The following is a 19,306-nucleotide window of genomic DNA, read 5'->3' as shown; positions in this document are numbered from 1 at the left end:
CTGATGGTGTGGTACAGCGTGGCTCTCTCTTTGGTGGTGTGGTGCAGCGTGGCTCCCTGGTGGTGCGGTACACCATGGCTCTCTCTTTGGTGGTGTGGTGCAGCGTGGCTCTCTCTTTGGTGGTGTGGTGCAGTGTGGCTCTCCCTGATGGTGTGGTACAGCGTGGCTCTCCCTGATGGTGTGGTACAGCGTGGCTCTCTCTTTGGTGGTGTGGTGCAGCGTGAGTGAGTGAGAAACTTATATAGCGCAACACATGCGAACTGAATCGCCTCTGGGCGTGGCTCTCTCTTTGGTGGTGTGGTGCAGCGTGGCTCTCTGGTGGTGCGGTACAGTGTGGCTCTCTCTCTGGTGGTGTGGTGCAGTGTGGCTCTCCCTGATGGTGTGGTACAGCGTGGCTCTCGGGTGGTGTGGTAAACAATGGCTCTCTCTTTGGTGGTGTGGTGCAGCGTGGCTCTCTGGTGGTGCGGTACAGTGTGGCTCTCTCTCTGGTGGTGTGGTGCAGTGTGGCTCTCCCTGATGGTGTGGTACAGCGTGGCTCTCTGGTGGTGCGGTACACCATGGCTCTCTCTTTGGTGGTGTGGTGCAGCGTGGCTCCCTGGTTGTGCGGTACACCATGGCTCTCTCTTTGGTAGTGTGGTGCAGCATGGCTCCCTGATGGTGTGGTACACCATGGCTCTCTCTTTGGTGGTGTGGTGCAGCGTGGCTCCCTGGTGGTGCGGTACACCGCGGCTCTCTCTGTGGTTGTGTGGTGCAGCGTGGCTCTCTCTTTGGTGGTGTGGTGCAGTGTGGCTCTACCTGATGGTGTGGTACAGCGTGGCTCTCTGGTGGTGCGGTACACCATGGCTCTCTCTTTGGTGGTGTGGTGCAGCATGGCTCCCTGGTGGTGCGGTACACCATGGCTCTCTCTTTGGTGGTGTGCTGCAGCATGGCTCCCTGGTTTTGCGGAACACCATGGCTCTCTCTTTGGTGGTGTGGTGCAGCGTGGCTCTCTCTGGTGGTGTGGTGCAGCGTGGCTCTCTCTGGTGGTGTGGTGCAGCGTGGCTCGCTCTGGTGGAGCGGTACAGTGTGTCTCTCTCTCTCTGGTGGTGTGGTGCAGCGTGGCTCTCCCTGGTGGTGTGGTACAGCAGGGCTCCCTGGTTGTGCAGTACAGCGTGGCTCTCTCTTTGGTGGTGCGGTGCAGCGTGGCTCTCTCTTTGGTGGTGTGGTGCAGCGTGGCTCTCTCTCTGGTGGTGCGGTACAGCGTGACTGTCTCTGGTGGTGCTGGGGCTATTATTTTTCCCAGCACAGTCCTCTCTTTCGTTTTTCATGTCTCCTGTAGTAGCTGCTACAAGCACTCCTCAGCTTGTTTTCTGTTTTTTTCTTTTCCGCCCCAGCAGAGTGCATGCCGGGGAGTGTAGTCAGCTCCCTACTGAGAAGAATTTGGCCACCTATCTCTGGGACTACATTTCCCATGATGCCCCTCTAGTTTCTTCCGATTGGCCAGAAGAAGGCTGTCCCCCCCCCCCCAATCACAGGCCTTGTGCCTGTAACTAATTCAGGTCTACACCCCAGAGGAGCAGCATGACACCCACCGGTTTCGGTCTGCAGACGAGCTCTCTGCGTGGTCAGCTCTGCTACGCTCCTTTGGTTCTCCTCTGCCTTGGACTTGAATTCGCTGAGATGGTCCTCCAGAGTACGACACATCTTCTCCAAGGTGGCCTGGATTTTTAAGCAAAATGGACGTTTCTTAGACACTCATTTAATGATAAATAACACCCTACACCAGGGGTCTCCAAACTATGGCCCTCCAGTTGTTCAGGAGCTACAATTCCCATCATGCCTGTGAATGTCACCGTTTTGCAATGTCTCATGGGACATGTAGTTTCGCAAAAAACAGCTGGAGGGCCGTGGTTTGGAGATCCCTGCCCTACACCATCACTTAGACCAGGGACGATACAGGTGAATATCCTGTTTACTCGGCGGCATCTCTAATACCCTGTTTCCCTGAAAATAAACCCTACCCCAAAAATAAGACCTAGCGTAAAGTTCTGAGATGGCTGCAATATAAGCCCTACCCCGAAAATAAGCCCTAGTTAAAGTATTTGTAAAATCATCGAATCCGTTCTGTAAAAAGATTCTATAATGTATATTGTGTCTCTTTGTGTAACTTTATTGTGGAAAACTTATTTACAGCGCCACTGGGCGCTCAAGTGACCAGCCGGAGATCTTTTCTTCTCCTCTCTGCTGACGTCAGCAGTGCCTCCGGCAGGTCACGTGAGCGCCCAGCGGCGCTGGTAATAAGGTATTTTCAACAATAAATTTACACAAGGAGGCACACTGCACATTATATAATCTTTTTACAGAACGGATTACATGATTTTATAAGACCGTTAAGGTTTATTTTTGGGATTACAGAATTTCACAATGCTGACTCCTGAGCTGACAGAGGGGGAAAACTGTTTTGTACATACCGTAAATAAATAAGACATCCCCTGAAAATAAGCCCTAGTGTGTTTTCTGTGGCTAAAGGTAATGTAAGACCCGGTCTTATTTTCAGGGAAACACGGTAGGAAGTCCCGTCTCCTGGGCTGCCATTGGACGACTGTTCTGTCTATCATAGGAGGCGGGACTTCGTATTAAAGAGGCCGCCAAGTAAACAGGAGATTATCCTGTATGTAATCTATTGGTGCTCATCCTGCCCCCCTCCTGGTCCCCTCCGAGGCTGCAGATGGGCATCGATCAGGCTGAACTGATGGTAATGGTAAGGCTACACTCATGGCAACGGTGGGTCTGCATTCATGCCAATTGTAAGGCTGCATTCAGGGCAACGATGAGGCTGCATTAATGGCAATGGTGAACAGAACAACAGCTGAAACCCTTACCTTTTGGATTCATACCTTATAACTTGACACCGTTATGAGTGTTTAAAACTTTGGACCAACCAAAATCCTACCTGTGCTAAGTTGGTAAGATGCAATGGTCAGCCGTGTCTACCACATTGGATAGTCTGGGTGGGTAGCAACTCACTTTGATCTCAACCATAAAAAGTTGAGATACACAATAAAATCTTTGTCATTTCTGAAGGGTCCTATCTATGTTGGGGGTATTATCCGTGTGTTTCAACAGGAGAAATACTTTTTATGTAAGCTGTCCATCCCTTTTATATCCCTTTTATGTTTGCTCATGTGACGCTTACATTTTTAACTTGTTTTTTTTTTAAATAATACATGATGAGACTATATGTAGTGACATGCAAAACCAGATGGTGATAAATATTGTATGCGGAAGGTTTTGTTTAGCAAGTACAGTTTTCGGGCATTGTGTAATATCTCCATTCTTTATGAAGTTGGTCTAAGTCAGGGGTGTCCAACCTTTTTTGACCCCCACTGTGAAGGTATACAAATGAAACATTTGGCCTTCCTTTGACACCGTACTGGTAAAAAGTTATGTATGTTCCAAATAGACTCTGCCCTGACTGGATCACAACAGACCTGTATTGTTTTACGATTTTTTTTAAATTTTTATGAAAATAAGATCTAGGCCTCCTCACTCTTTACTAGATCATGATAGGCTAGGGCTGACTGAACAGCAACCTTCTGTGAGGGGAGAAGGTTGATTCATTTTTGGAGAAACCAAGACGTCATGAGAAAAATGATTGAATCCTATTTATCAAAGTGTCCAAAAGATGAGCGTTTAATACCTTATTGTCCAATACTATTCTCATTTTTATTTTTTGATAATGTGCTAGATCAGTGGTCTCCAAACTGCGGCCGGTGGGCCAAATGTGGCCCTTTTCTTGCCCTTATCTGGCCTTGGGGCACCATTCCATCCACTGACAGCAATGACAGGGCACCATTCCTCCCATTGACACCAATGACAGGGCACCATTCCTCCCACTGACACCAATGACAGGGCAACATTCCTCCCACTGACACCAATGACAGGGCACCATTCCTCCCACTGACACCAATGACAGGGCAACATTCCTCCCACTGACACCAATGATAGGGTACTTTTCCTCCCACAGACACCAATGATGGGGCACATTACTCCCACACACACCAATGATGGGGCCCCATTCCTCCCACAGACACCAATGATGGGGCCCCATTCCTCCCACAGACACCAATGATGGAGCACCATTCCTCCCACAGACACCAATGCTGGGGCACCATTCCTCCCACAGACACCAATGATGATGCACCATTCCCCCACACACACCAATAATGGGGCACCAATCTTCCCACAGACACCAAAAATGAGGCACCATTCCCCCTACAGTTACTAATGCTGGGAAATTATTCCTCCCACTAAAACCAATGATACGTTATTGTTTACTCCCACTGACACTGGGGCATTTTCTACTCCCAATGGACACAGTCCAGCCCCCCCAAAACCTGAAGGACAGTAAACCGGCCCTTTGTTTTGTTGTAGAACCCTACACTAGAGGAAGAATGGAAAGCAGACTAAACATTGTTATCAGTAAGGACATCATTCACTTTTGAGGACACTTTGATAAGTAGGGCACATGGTAGAGTAGGAGGACTAGCCTGCCGCTTATATTTCAAGTGACCAACCTTGGACTTGGTGACGTTCTCTAGGTTGCCATTGATGTCGTCAATCTCCATCCTCATCTCACTCTTCTCCTTCTCCATCTTCTGCTTTACCCTCTGCAGGTTGTCAATCTGTTCCCCGAACTCGGCAACATTATCTGCTTGCTTTTTGCGTAAAGCAGCCACCATGGCCTCATGCTGGAGGGATATCTCCTCCAGGTCCCGGCGCATCTTCTGAAACTCCATCTCCCTCTTCTTATTGACCTCAATCTGAGTGGATGTGACTCCTCCAGCTTCCTCCAGCCTCTCGCTGATCTCCTCCAGCTCCCTTGACAAATCAGACCTCTGCTTCTCCGCCTTGGCCCGGGTCGATCTCTCTGATTCTATCTCCTCTTCCAGCTCCTCAATTCGAGCCTGTCATTTAAATACCCATTTTGAACATCAGAACTAAGATCAGATACAGAACAATAAAGAACAATAAACAAATAAACAAGAAATATAAGAGGGTATCATGGAAAAGGACTCTTTACCTCACTACAGATATTTCTGTTACAGCTATGTTATTAAAGCGTTTGATAACCCAATTAAAAAAAAAAATGGATCCTGCTCCTTTAAAGCATGTTATATGACACAGTGCTGTGTCATTTGGTCCCCTGTAACACCCAAAATACCTGGCTGATCCTGCCAGTTTCTCCCCACCCCTCTGTAAACTGACCACAATATATCATGGCTGCTGAGACCAGACACCGTGGTCAGTTTACGTGCCTCTGTCATCAGCAGCCAGCTATCTGCTCTCCTCTCTGATCCTGTGTCCTCCTCCCCCTCCCCCCTCTGTCAGTGTGCGAGCCACCCCTCCCCCCTCCTGCTGCTCTTGTAACACCAACCTGTATACACCATCAGCAGTGCCTCCTATTGCAGTGTCCCCCTCTGTGAATGATTTATAAATATAAATGCTGTAAATACCTAAAGAGCCGAGATTGGGATCACATGACCAGCCAGTTCTCTCCTCCTCCCCTCCAGACTGACATCAGCAGAGGAATCTCAGTCCCGCCCGCTGCATCTCTCAGAGGAGGAAAGAAGAAAGCTGTCCAATCACGTGATAGCAATCTCGGCTGAGAAATTAGGTATTTGCAGCATTTATTTTTTTATAAATCACACACAAATGGGACATAGCAATAGGAGGCAGTACTGATAGTGTATACAGGTTATTGTGGCTTTACAACCACTTTAAGCACAGCCGTTTTGTTTTGTCAGCCACTTTAGGGCTGTGTAGATCAGGGATGCTCAACTTTTTGAAGAGCAAGGGTCAATTAAGTGATTTGGTAATCGGTCGTGGGCCACAATGAACTATGGGGTTTTTATCACCCCCCGAAACTACAAATGTAAACAAGCCCTCTATTAGGTGGCTGATTTCACACTGATGCACTTCAGTTTACCGGCACGGTGGGTGCAGCATATTGCACCCGTGGCTTTCCTGTGGGTTAGCTGTGGTGCACTTTCAGAAAGCGCACTAAACCCACAGGATATAATAGAAGTCTATGGCTCGCTCAGTGCAGCTAACCCGCAGGAAAGCCGCAGGTTCACTGTGATGCACCTGCGGATCGGGAACCCTGTCGCTTTATGTGATAATGACTAAGCCCCTCCACTTCATGACATTGTCAAAAGGGGGCGGGGCATGTGTGACCTTAAAATGATGCCCCTCCACCCTGAAAAAGTTTTACAGATGCCCATGGCTGCATTTTTTTTTTTGTCCACGGATGTGTTTTACCCTCCCATGGCACTCACTACTACGATTAAAGGGGTTGTAAAGGTTTGTTTTTTATTTTCTAAATAGGTTCCTTTAAAGCGGTGGTTCACCCTTAGAGGGCACTTTTTCCCCTTAGATTCCTGCTCGTTTTTACTAGGGGAATCGGCTATTTGTTTTAAAACATGAGCATTACTTACCCGTTTACGAGATGCATCCTATCCGTCGCTTCCGGGTATGGGCTGCGGGAATGGGCGTTCCTTCTTGATTGACAGTCTTCCGAGAGGCTTCCGACGGTCGCATCCATCGCGTCACGATTTTTCCGAAAGAAGCCGAACGTCGGTGCGCAGGCGCAGTATAGAGCCGCACCGACGTTCGGCTTCTTTCGGCTACGAGTGACGCGATGGATGCGACCGTCAGAAGCTTCTCGGAAGGCTGTCAATCAAGAAGGAACGCCCGCTCCCGAAGACCCATACCCGGAAGCGACGGAAGAAGATGCATCTCGAAAACGGGTAAGTACTGCTCATATTTTAATACAAATAGCCGATTCCCCTAGACCGAACGAGCATCCATCTAAGGGGAAAAGGGGAAAAATTTTATAAATGGGTGAACTCCCGCTTTAAGCTAGTGCATTGTTGGTTCACTTACCTTTTCCTTTGATTTCCCTTCTAAATGTTTTTTTTTTCTGTCTGAATATCTCACTTCCTATTCCTCCTCAGTAAGCTTGCCCCCATCATCCAAGCTGTTCTGGCTGGGGGTTAGTCAGCGTGCTCGCCCCCTTCCTTGGGACTACATCCCTGCGGGGTTCACAGCGTCTCCTTGCAGGGATGTAGTCCCAAGGGAGGGGGGTGAGCACGCTGAATAACCCCCAGCCAGAACGGCTCGGATGATGGGGGCAAGCTTACTGAGGAGGAACAGGAACTGAGAAATTCAGACAAAGAAAAAAAACTTTTATAGCTGGATTCAGGTAGACCTGCCTAACGTTAGGAAGGCATAGCGTATCTCATATACGCTACGCTGCCGTAAGTTAGAGAGGCAAGTGCTGTATTCACAAAGCACTTGCGTCCTAAGTTACGGCAGCGTAGCATAAATGTGCCGGCCTAAGCGTGCCTAATTGTGAAGAGGTGGGCTTGTTTTATGTTAATGAATCGTGACTCGACGTGATTGACGTTTTTTACGAACGGCGCATGCGCCGTCCGTGGACATATCCCAGTGCGCATGCTCCAAATTACGCCGCAAAGACTTATTGGTTTCGACGTGAACGTAAATTACGCCCAGCCCCATTCACGGACGACTTACGCAAACGACGTAAAAAAAAATTAATTTGACGCGGGTCCGACGTCCATACTTAACATTGGCTGCGCTATCTTTTTGGTGGAATATCTTTAGGCCTGAAAACGGCTTACGTAAACGGCGTATCTTTACTGCGACGGTAGGGGCGTACGTTCATGAATAGGCGTATCTCGCTGATTTACGCATTTTAGGCGTAAATCAGCGTAAACGCCCCTAGCGGCCGGCCTAAATAGACAGCTAAGGTACGACGGCGCCCGAGGTCGTATCTTAGCTAGATTTAAGTGTATCTCAATTTGAGAATACACTTAAATTTAGGACGGCGCAGATTCAGAGTTACGACGGCGTATCTACTGATACGCCGGCGTAACTCTCTCTGAATCTGGCTATTAGAAGGGAATTTGAAGGAAAGGGTAAGTGCACCAACAATGCACAAGCTTAAAGGAACCCATTTAGAAAATAAAAAACAAACCTTTACAACCCCTTTAAGCCCATGGGAAGTTGAAACATGTCAGAAGGGTGTGGCCTATGGGAGGAGACTCGTTGAAGCCGATCTTCCATATTCAGCATCACTAGGCTGACGTGTGTGCGGTTTCATACTCTCTTGTCGGATGTTTGTATAATTGACCTTGGCGGGTTCATCTTTGGAGCAGTGGCACCATACTCATAATGTGGCGTCACCAGGTAGTACGTTCACAGCAAGTTTGGCGCGGTTCTTACTTTATGGTGTTACAGATCACTCACGCAAAGATAGATCATATTCATTCCTCTTTTTTTTATTTGTGAGTGAGTGAGTGAGAAACTTATATAGCGCAACGCATGCAAACTGAATCGCCTCTGGCGGAATATCCCGGAGAACAGACGTATAAGGATTACCTGAAGTTCTTTTATTTTCTTCTGTGACTGGTTTCCCACAAGTTGTTCGTCCTCTATTTTGCTCAACAGCTGGCTAATCTCAAAGTCTTTTCTGAAAAAATGGGAAGATCCTCATTGAGATTTAATATGTTAATATAAACTTTTTTCTGTACAAATCAGGATTAAGCCCCCTATAGAAGAGATTATGAGGCAGATTCAGAAAGATATGCACCCGCGCAGCGTATCTAAGATACGCTACACTGCCGTAACTTACCTGGCTTTGGTTTGAATCCTGCGTAGTGTATCTCTCGCGGCGTAAGGGCGCGGAATTCAAATGCGTCGAGTAGGGGGCGTGTTTCATTTAAATGAAGCGCGTCCCCGCGCCGAACGAACTGCGCATGCCCCGTCCGTCAAAACTCCCAGGGTGCATTGCTCCAAATGACGTCGCAAGGACGTCATTGGTTTTGACGTGAACGTAAATGGCGTCCAGCCCCATTCACGGACGACTAACGCAAACAGAATAAAAAAATTCAAATTCGACGCGGGAACGACGGCCATACTTAACATTGCGTACGCCACCAGATAGCAGCTTTAACTATACGCCGAAAAAAGCCGAACGGAAACGACGTAAAAGAATGCGACGGCCGCTCGTACGTTCGTGGATCGTCGGAAATAGCTAATTTGCATACTCGACGCGGATTACGATGGGAACGCCACCCAGCGGACGCTGAAGAATTGCATCTAAGATCTAGGTTCTAACCCAGATGCCGTCGTATCTTGTTTTGAGGATTCAAAACAAAGATACGACGCAGGAATTTTGAAAGTACGCCGGCGTATCACTAGATAAGCCGGCGTACTTTCTTTGTGGATCTGCCCCTATAATTTTAATATATTTTCAGGGCTGGAGTAAAATATAAATCATTTCCCATAGTCACCAGTCCAGTCCTTAGAACTCATCTTTTCTGCTTAGCTAATGTTGTCATGACAAGGAGTACTTCATATATACCATTGGAGAACCACCTAGAGCACATATGTCAAACACAAGGCCCGCGGGCCGAATCCGGCCCTCCAGGCCTTGTTATGTGGCCCACTCAGTATTGCAGCCAGAAGGTGGCAGAAGTTCATTCTGCCACCTCCGCCTCTCACCCTCTGCTCCATCTCCCCTCTGTCACTTGTAAACACTGAAGCCTTCTGTGTGTATAAGGGAAAGCTTTGGTCCATAGCTCCCAGATCTAACAGATTCCTACACATGCTCATGGCGGGGGACGCCAGGGATAAATCTCTAGAGAGAGGACGATCTCTCTGCAAGGCACACTGCTTACACAGGGAGGTACAAGAGCCAGGCCAGGTAGGAGAGAGATGTAAGGAAGCTTTGGAGGGTGTTTGGGATTGAGGTTGCACACCTTGTACTCTGTACACAGCACACCCCTGAACTCTGCATTCTGTACGTAGCACACCCCTAAATCCTGCATTCTGTACATAGCGCACCCCTGAATTATGACTCAGAGAAGCCCAGAGCTAAATACAGAGTATAGGCAGAGGGCTGGCATGACTAAGTAGCAGGGAGCCGAAGAAGGGGTTAAAAAGTAGGGAGGGCCATTTTCAGCTTGGAGGGGGTGGCCGGAGTTAATATTTCCCGGGGTAGGAGGGGCTTGGGGGAAGGTCTGCAGCTCAGTTGTGGGCAACACAGGAAGAGGAAGCTCCCACCCTCCCACCTTATTATGTTGGGATTGAATGTAATGTGTTGGGTTGGGTTGGTTTTGGCGGTTGGGGATGTTTGGAGGCAGGAGACATTTTGACCAATTTGGCATAAGTGGGGAACCATCAAGGTATGGGATCCTCGGTTGATGCCAGCTAACCGTGGTTTAGCTGGCATCGGTTGATGGGTATCAGCGTGGGGAAGATTCAGAGTGCTATGGTCCTTGAGTCGGCGCATTGAGACCGGGATCTTGGATGGCCACGCTGGTACGAGGGAAATTTGGTCAATGCCTTCAATCATCTCCTAACAGGGTGGCAATTGTATCCGTGAAGGATTGTGTAGTGAAATAAAGATGATGGATTAATTTGTTATGGTTAATTTGTTAATAAAATGGCCAAGCGGACAAATTTTACTCCAAAATGGATGTTGCCTGGTTACTTATAAGTTAAGGTCTAATTTTGGGTAATATGGTATTGGGAGGTTTATCTGACTTACTATAGTCATGTACCTACTTCACCCTAAACCCTGCATTCTGTACGTAGCATACCCTTGAACTCTGTACCTAGTGCACCCTTAAACCCTGCATTCTGTACCTAGTGTAATCCCGAACTCTGCATTCTGTACCTAATGCCCTTTCTGAACCCTGCACTCTGTAGTGCACTCCAGATACAACCGGCCCTTTTTAGAGAAATCACACTGCTGATGCGGCCCCCCAATGAATTTGAGTTTGACATCTCTGCACTAGAGGGTTTGAGACAAAGAAATATGATCTTATAGCAGATTCTTCTTTGGAACTATCAGATAAATTAAGATTGATGAAAACCAAAACTAAGGGCCATATCCTCAAAAGAGATACGACGGCGTATCTACTGATACGCCGTCGTATCCCTGTTTCTATCTTTGGAACTGATCCACAGAATCAGTTTACCATAGATAGGCAGAAGATCCGACATGTGTAATTGAATTACACTGTCGGATCTTAAGGATGCAATTCTAGGCCGGCCGCTAGGTGGCGAGGCCATTGCGGCCGGTGTAGAATATGCAAATGAACACTTACGGCGATCCACGAACGCTCCGACGGGCCCGTCGCTCTAAATCTACGTCGTTTACGTCGAGTTACGCCGTGTAAAAATAGGGCTGAGTCCTATTTGACTAAGCCCTATTAAGTATGGCCGTCGTTCCCGCGTCGAAAATTCAAACTCTACGTCGTTTGCCTAAGACGTCCGTGAATGGCGCTGGACGCCATTTACGTTACCGTCTAAGCAAATGACGTCGGAGCGACGTCTGTTAGCGCAATGCACGTCTGGTAAGTTACCCGACGGAGCATGCGCAGTACGTCCGGCGCGGGAGCGCGCCTAATTTAAATGGGACTCGCCCCATTAGATTCGGCACGCCTTGCGCCGGACACATTTAAGTTACCCCGCCGCAAATTTCAAGATAAGTGCTTTGTGGATCGGGCACTAACTTGGACAATTTGCGGCAGTGTAACTTAAATGGGAAAAGTTAAGTTACGCCCGATATTTGTGGATCTGGCCCTAAATCTTTCATGATAGAATCAGGATAGGGAAACAATAAAAACCTAGCAAGGAATTAAATCCCATCCTATTTCAACCAAAATGAAGAAAACTTTACTTTTTCAGTTTATCATCCAGTTGTTGTCTGTCATTTTCCAAATCCATGATGGAGTCGTGGGCAAGTTTCAAATCCCCCTCAAGCTTCCTCTTGGCCCTCTCATTTTCCATTCGGACCTTCTTCTCTTGTTCCAGGGAACCTTGCAGCTAGGAGGCAGATTAAACATGATGGTTACTGATCAACCACAAGGGGGGCATGTCATGAATTCTTAAAACTTTTGTTGTTCCTCTACCATCAATTTACAATCTTCAGTGAAGTATATTAAAATATTCAAAGTTATAAAAAAAAAAAAAATTGTTGGAATTGAAGAGGGTGGAAAGGCCGCCATATATCCAGAAGTGGGAGGAAGAATTGGGAACACGGGTGAATGATATGGATGTGAGGAAAATACTGAGATTGGCACATGGCACTTCAATAGATAGTAACACTACAGAGATGAACTATAAATGTTTAGCACAATGGTATATAACCCCAGATAAGGCTCACAAATATCAAAGAGAGGCTTCACAATTATGCTGGCGGGGATGTGGTGAAGTGGGAACCATGTCTCATATATGGTGGTTCTGTCCTAAAATTAAAATATATTGGTGAGAGGTCCTACAAACAATAAAAGAGGTAACAAATGTAGAGATTACAGAAGAACCGTGGGAGCAGTGCTGGGACAAGGCCATTTGGTGCCCAGGGCAAAGATGGCAAAATTTGGAGTACCTAAGATTTAGTGGGGAGGTGGGAATGGAAGGTTTTGCAGAAAAGTGGAGCGACTGGATTAAGTTTAAATCTACAAACAGCTTTTCAGATAAAATGGGAATACGAAGGAGCTGCTGGTTTGTTTTGGGTGGCATGTTACCTCTATTCCTTCGCCGTCTAGGGTAGACGATGAGAGTTGAGAAGAACTTTAATGTCCACACCTTAGATTTCTTTTTCTTTGCTTTATTACCAAACTGGGTAAAATAATAAAAGTAGTAGTTGAAGAGGTGGAAAGGGGTAATAGGTAATAGGTTCAGGTGTATAACTTTGTTCGGAAACAATCCTGCTTCCAGCAATGTAACTTTTGTCGCCACTCTAGCCAGAGTGGGTATTGTGCACCCGGATAGGCCTCTCTCACCAGCCTAGCAGCCACGGTGTCACACGGAAACTTTAGCAAAAGTCTCTGTCACAGACCTTCCCAAAGGTGGAGATGCATTCGGTCCAGAATCCTTCTTAACACAGGATTAAGCACCCGGATCTCTCTTGAATAAACTCTTGTGAACTCAGAACTGACAGACAACCATCACTCAACCTCTCAGCAATCGTGCGTCCTTCGATGAAGTTCAAGGCCTCACCTGAGATACCAGCCTCGTGCTCGGTGCTCTTCAAGACAGGTTCTTCATCGGGCGGATTCCTCCCTCAGGACGGACAGCACAGGACCACTCTGCGAGCATAGACCCAGTCTGACTACCAGGCCTACATAGTAAATCACAACCCCAGACCAGCGTGGTCCCGGAGCCAGGAACACTTGAACATGCACCCCTGGCCATGAGGGCCACACACGGGGCTGGTGGGACGACAGCCAGCCTCGGCAACAACCTGCGACGACGACAACTCAGAACTAATGACGTCTGCCCCTTAAATACTCTTCCCCATCATGCACAGCGAGGCGATCAACCCCCACTGATTGGCTGCCGAGGAAAAACACCCAATACACCCTGACTCGACTGCTGCCACCCTTGGCCTGGGGTGATACCAACACCATCGATCACTCACTCACATCATCGATTTGCTGCTCTAGTTTGATCTTCAGTTTGGTCAAGGAGTTGACTTTGTCCTCCTCAGCCTGAAGATCATCCAAGGTCTGTTGGTGGGCCTCCTGTAGAGCTTTTTTCTCCTTGGTCAGCTTGACAATGGCTTCATCCAGGCCGGCCATCTCTTCAGTGAGGTTTTTAACCTAACAGCAAAATGAAAAATGTAAAATGCTTCACAAAAAATGTGCTTAAATTTTTTTTTGAGACTCTCCAATTAGTGGCATTTTCCAGTAGGGATACCTTATTTTCTATGGCATGCTTCTCCTTCTCACACTTAGCCAAGGTCAACTCCAAGTCATCGATGTCCTTCTTCAGTTCCGAACACTCGTCCTCCAGTTTCCTCTTCTTGGCCGTCAGCTCAGAATTTGATTCCTCCTCGTCCTCCAGCCTCTCGTTCAGCTCCTTAATCCTGGCTTCTAACTGGATCTTACTTTTGATCAGCTGATCGCATCTCTCCTCTGCGTCTGTTAAGTTCTCAGATTCCTGTTGAGGAGGAATAAAAATGTTTCAATGAAAATACTGTTGGTATTTTTAAACCACTTCAGCTCCAGCCAGGGCCGCCATCAGGGGGGTACAGGCAGTACACCTGTAAGGGGCCCGGAGGTACCCAGGGGCCCGCCTTTTTTTTATTTTAATTTTTTTTATAAAAAAAAATGTTGTTATATTTTTTTGTTTTTGTTTTTATTAAAGGGCCCAGAGCCCCGGATGGCAACCCCCCCCCCCCTTTTTTTTACCCTTTTTTTTATTTTTATAAAAAATAAATAATTTATTTTTATAAAAACATTTTTTTTTTTTATATATATTTTTATTTTGTTTGTTTTTATTAAAGGGCCGCACACCATAATCCCCCCTCCACCAAATGATTTAGACCAGTGCACAAAGCAAGGTCCATAAAGACGTGGATGCGTGAGTTAGGAGATGAGGAACTTGACTGTGAGCCAGGCCTTCTCATACAATGCCAGTGCCTGACCTCACAAATGCTCTTCTGGAAGAATGGTCAAACATTCCCATAGACACACTCCTAAACCTTGTGGACGGCCTTCCCAGAAGAGTTGAAGCTGTTATAGCTGCAGAGGGTGGGGCCAACTCAATATTGAACCCTACAGACTAAGACTGGGATGCCATTAACATTCATGTGTGTAAAGGCACGCGTCCTCAAATTTTTGGTAATATAGTGTACTGCAGGGGTTGACAAATTTGCTTGGAATCTAGGAGCCAGCTAAAAAAGTTAGGAGCCAGAAAACGCACCCCGTCCCGACGAGCTTGCGCGCAGAAGCGAACACATACGTGAGCAGCGCCCGCATTAGTAAACGGTGTTCAAACCGCACGTGAGGTAGCGCCGCGATTGGTAGAGCGAGAGCAATAATTCTAGCCCTAGTCTTCCTCTGTAACTCAAAACATGCAACCTGTAGATTTTTTTAAACGTCGCCTATGGAGATTTTAAAGGTTAAAAGTTTGTCGGCATTCCACGAGCGGACGCAATTTTGAAGCGTGACATGTTGGGTATCAATTTACTCGACGTAACATTATCTTTCATAATATTAAAAAAATGGGAATAACTTTACTGTTGACTTATTTTTTTATTAAAAAAAGTGTAATTTTTTCCCAAAAAAGTGCGCTTGTAAGACCGCTGTGCAAATACAGTGTGACAGAAAGTATTGCAACGATCGCCATTTTATTCTCTAGGGTGTTAGAATAAAAAATATATATAATGTTTGGGGGTTCTAATTAGAGGGAAGAAGATGGCAGTGAAAATAGTGAAAAATGACATTAGAATTGCTGTTTAACTTGTAATGCTTAACTTGTAATACCAACGGCCACCACCAGATGGCGCCAGCTCACATCTGGTGGTAATAACTTGTAAAACCAACGGCTCACCACCAGATGGCGCCAGCTCACCACCTTCCAAGCCAAGTCGTCAGGACACTATTTCTAGTCTCCATGGCGACCTGGCACCCAGGATTTGTCGATCCCTGGTGTACTGTATATTTAGTAGGAAATGAAGGCACACTAGACATAAACAGCACTACCGGTACCAGTATATGTTCATTTAATTAGCAGTTAGGCTCAAATCATTGACACCACCATCCTGGCATAGGAAGCATGAAGAAACACGTAATATGGTTTAATCATCTCATCACCCAATACTCACAGATTGAACCTGCAGGTGGAGGTCATTTTTCTCCTGCAGAAGCTTCACCATCTTCTCTTCCAGCTCTTTCCTCTTCGCTTCTGACTTGGCCAGGCTTTCTTTGATCTTGGCAAATTCCTCTTTCATTGCCGCAAACTCCTTCTCCGTCTCAGCACTGCGAAGCAGTGGTTTGATCTTGAAGTAGAGCTTCATCCACGGCCAGTGTTTCACATTCATGAAGGCTCGGATGTTGTACTGAATTGTATAAATTGCCTCCCTGAAATAAAAACAATTTAATTGTACCTCTAAGCCTAGGTTCACACTGCTGCGAATTCAAAATCGCGGTAAAATGCACGATTTTACCGTGATTTCGCGGCTGCGATTTTGCCGCGATTTCGGCCGCAATTTAATGTAAATCGCGGCCCGAAATCACAAAAAGTAGTACAGGAACTACTTTTTGAAATCGCAGATGCGGCGTCGCACTGATTAGGACAGTGCCATTGCCGACAATTGCCGCCGATTTGAGATGCGATTTGACATGTCAAATCGCATCTCAAATCGTTCCAAATCGTACCCAGTGTGAACCAGGGCTAAATTGGACAGCATCCCCTGAAGAAGCACGATATATGGGCGAAACATGTTGGGAAATCTACCTCTAAGTGCTGTCTTGATAAAATTGTGTTAAATTATACTTGCCAATTGTTATGTTTTAATAATCATTTTTTTATTTTGTTTTTCAAAATAAAAAATAAAAAATCTTTTATACATTATATTTGACAAAATCGTAACTCATTTTGCACCCAAAAAATCCCCAATCCTCTCCCCTTTTCTCATCTATTAAACCTAGGGATGTGGTGCTAAAATTACGTTGGCTTGCCCATGATCCTAAAAAACCTTCTTAACCCTTGAAATAGTTTTCAGGTTCTGGGGAACCCTTACAAAAACGTATTATCTGAGGGTCAGTGGAAAGAATGCCCATCTTTATCAAGGTGGTCAGAATGCCATTCTTACACACAGCTAACAAGGTAATTGGTGTCATGCTGTTGGCTTTGCCAAGGGGCGTTGGGTTCAGAACTATGCAGGCATCATCAGCAACCTCTGGAGGAACCCCAGAGTTCTACAGAACCCTGGTTGAGAATGGCTGGTCTGGAGATTTAACTCACCTATTTAGTTGAAAAAGACATATGCAATTATTATTATTTTTTTATTACTCTTTTTATTATTATTTTTATTATTTATTTTTGTCTTTTGGTTCAACCAAAAGACAAAAAGAAATAATAAAAATAATAATAAAAAGAGTAATAAAATAATAATAATAATAATAATTGTATACATAAATAAAGAATGCATAGTATATAAATAATACATAATATGACATAAATAATAATAAATTAAAACTTGCATCCTCACATCCCTTAGCCCTAAACTTGATGATAATGAAGAGTGCTCTGTTTAATCTCCTCTCTTATTGTTCAACGTTAAAATTAAACGACAACTTGAGTTGGATGGAAACTTTCCTGTCAAATCTCGCAAAGACTGGAGGATTCTCCAAACTTAGGGGCAGATCCACAGAGATCTGCACGGGCGCGGCGTATGGGAGATACGCTACACCGCTGTAACATACATTTTTAAACTTCGAATCCTCAAAGAATTTGCGCCATAAGTTACGGCGGCGTAGTCTATCTCTCGCGGCGTAAGGGCGCCTAATTCAAATCGGCGAGTAGGGGGCGTGTTTCATTTAAATGAAGCGCGTCCCCGCGCCGAATGAACTGCGCATGCGCCGTCCCTAAATTTCCCGCCGTGCATTGCGCGAAATGACGTCGCAAGGACGTCATTTTTTAAACTTAGACGTGACTTACGTCCATCCCGATTCACGGACGACTTACGCAAAAAAAAAGAAAAAATTCAAATTACGACGCGGGTACGACGGCCATACTTAACATGGCAAATCTAACTATACGCCGCAAAAAAGCAGCTTTAACTATACACCGGAAAAAGCCGACTAGAGACGACGTAAGAGAATGCGACGGACGCGCGTACGTCCGTGGATCGTCGGAAATAGCTAATTTGCATACCCGACGCGGAAAACAACGCAAACTCCACCCAGCGGACGCCGAAGTATTGCATCTACGATCCGAAGCCGTACGCCTGTCGGATCAAACCCAGATGCCGTCCTATCTTGGTTTGAGGATTCAAACTAAAGATACGACGCTGGTAATTTGAAAGTACGCCGGCGTATCAGTAGATACGCCGGCGTACTCTGTCTGTGGATCTGCCCCTTAAAGCGAATTTCCACCCTAAAAATGACAGCTTGCCTTTCTATTAACAGCTTGCCTTTTTTTTTTTTACTCACTTCTATCTGGCTGTTACTAGGCAGAAATTTGTAATCTGCCTAGTTCCTGGTGCTAGGTGGTTCAACTTCCTGTCCTAAGACCCCATTGCCTCCTGGGAAATGATGACACTCATTTCCCAGGATTCTCTGGGCATTACTGTGCCTAAAAATCACCCAGCATGCACCTCTCCCTGAAAACCAGGAAGGAAAGTGAACTGGGCTTCACATGCCCACACATATGATGGATACGGCAACACATATGATGGATACGCCCACACATATGATGGATACGCCCACACATATGATGGATACACCCACACATATGATGGATACGCCCACACATATGATGGATACGCCCACAACATGAGCTGGAGGATAGAAGGCAAGTGTTTGCAGTGATTTCTGGAACGATTGGGGAGCCATTAATATGTTTTATGGACTATTTAATGTGATTAATTGTAGCTTGCAAAAAAAATAATAATTATGCCCGGAACCCCACTTTAATGTCCTTTTTTTCAGTGCATCAGATGCTCTATGACTCCAGAGACCTGTGGAAGGAACGTCAGCCTGAGAATTTTGTTTTCATATTTGTGGATGATCTCTACCTTCTGTCCAATATCTTCTTGTACTCCATCCGCATCAAGAAGCCCCGACATAAAGCCTGTGTGCGCATAATGAGAAGGGCCAAGCGCTCGTCCCGCATCTCCTCTAGGGTGCCCAGGAGGCCGGCTTTAAAGAAGACCTGAGAGGGAAAACTGATATATAACCACCCAGAACGGAAAACGAATTGTGACACAAAAGTATCCCTCGTCTATGAAATAGGACGAATCCATGAAAGGAATCTAGAGGGATCGAGTGTGTCATGGCATGATGGGTTTCAAAAAATGATATTTGCTAAACTGAAAAGTGATTTTCTGGTTTGTGATGATGGAATAGGAACTGAAGTAAAAAGTGTTTTTTTTATCTTACACTGGCTTGTCATTGGCTGACAGATGCCCAATTGGCCAGCAGGTATCAGTCTGCCCCCGTTCTATTGGAACACATTGTTCTTGCTGTGAGTGTAATTAGCATAGAATTCAGAGCTTTGGAGTTACCTTGCTGTTTCCGAATTTATACTGCGTGGTATCAATATCAATGGAGGCCAGGAGCTTCTCGCAGGCCTTCTTACTGTCGATGAACTGCCCCTCGGGTATGGCACTGGCGTTCAATATACGGTACCTGTGAAGTCACACAGATAGAACGTTAGGACTACACCCTGGATCGTTCAGCATTATGTAACAATGTATCCCTGTAACGCGGGGCGGCTGGTG

At 46.1% G+C, this 19,306-nt stretch overlaps 1 protein-coding gene across 1 annotated transcript in view; it reads right to left on the bottom strand.

Moving 5' to 3' along the window:
• The window catches only part of LOC120918955 (myosin-3-like), a 73,053-nt gene that overhangs the window by 20,464 nt on the left and 33,283 nt on the right, over positions 1-19,306 (bottom strand). The window contains exons 19-27 of the mRNA XM_040330873.1: positions 19,091-19,214; positions 18,602-18,738; positions 15,686-15,941; positions 13,774-14,016; positions 13,500-13,676; positions 11,753-11,898; positions 8,443-8,533; positions 4,557-4,946; positions 1,572-1,698 (exon numbers count right to left, since the gene is read on the bottom strand). Coding sequence (XP_040186807.1) covers positions 1,572-1,698; positions 4,557-4,946; positions 8,443-8,533; positions 11,753-11,898; positions 13,500-13,676; positions 13,774-14,016; positions 15,686-15,941; positions 18,602-18,738; positions 19,091-19,214 — 1,691 coding nt within the window. The remainder of the gene's footprint in view (positions 1-1,571; positions 1,699-4,556; positions 4,947-8,442; positions 8,534-11,752; positions 11,899-13,499; positions 13,677-13,773; positions 14,017-15,685; positions 15,942-18,601; positions 18,739-19,090; positions 19,215-19,306) is intronic.

The sequence above is a fragment of the Rana temporaria genome, chromosome 12 (assembly GCF_905171775.1).
Source record: "Rana temporaria chromosome 12, aRanTem1.1, whole genome shotgun sequence".
Classification (NCBI taxonomy): domain Eukaryota; kingdom Metazoa; phylum Chordata; class Amphibia; order Anura; family Ranidae; genus Rana; species Rana temporaria.
The sequence above is the reverse complement of the archived record's forward strand: the minus strand, read 5'-3'. Positions and strand labels throughout refer to the sequence as shown.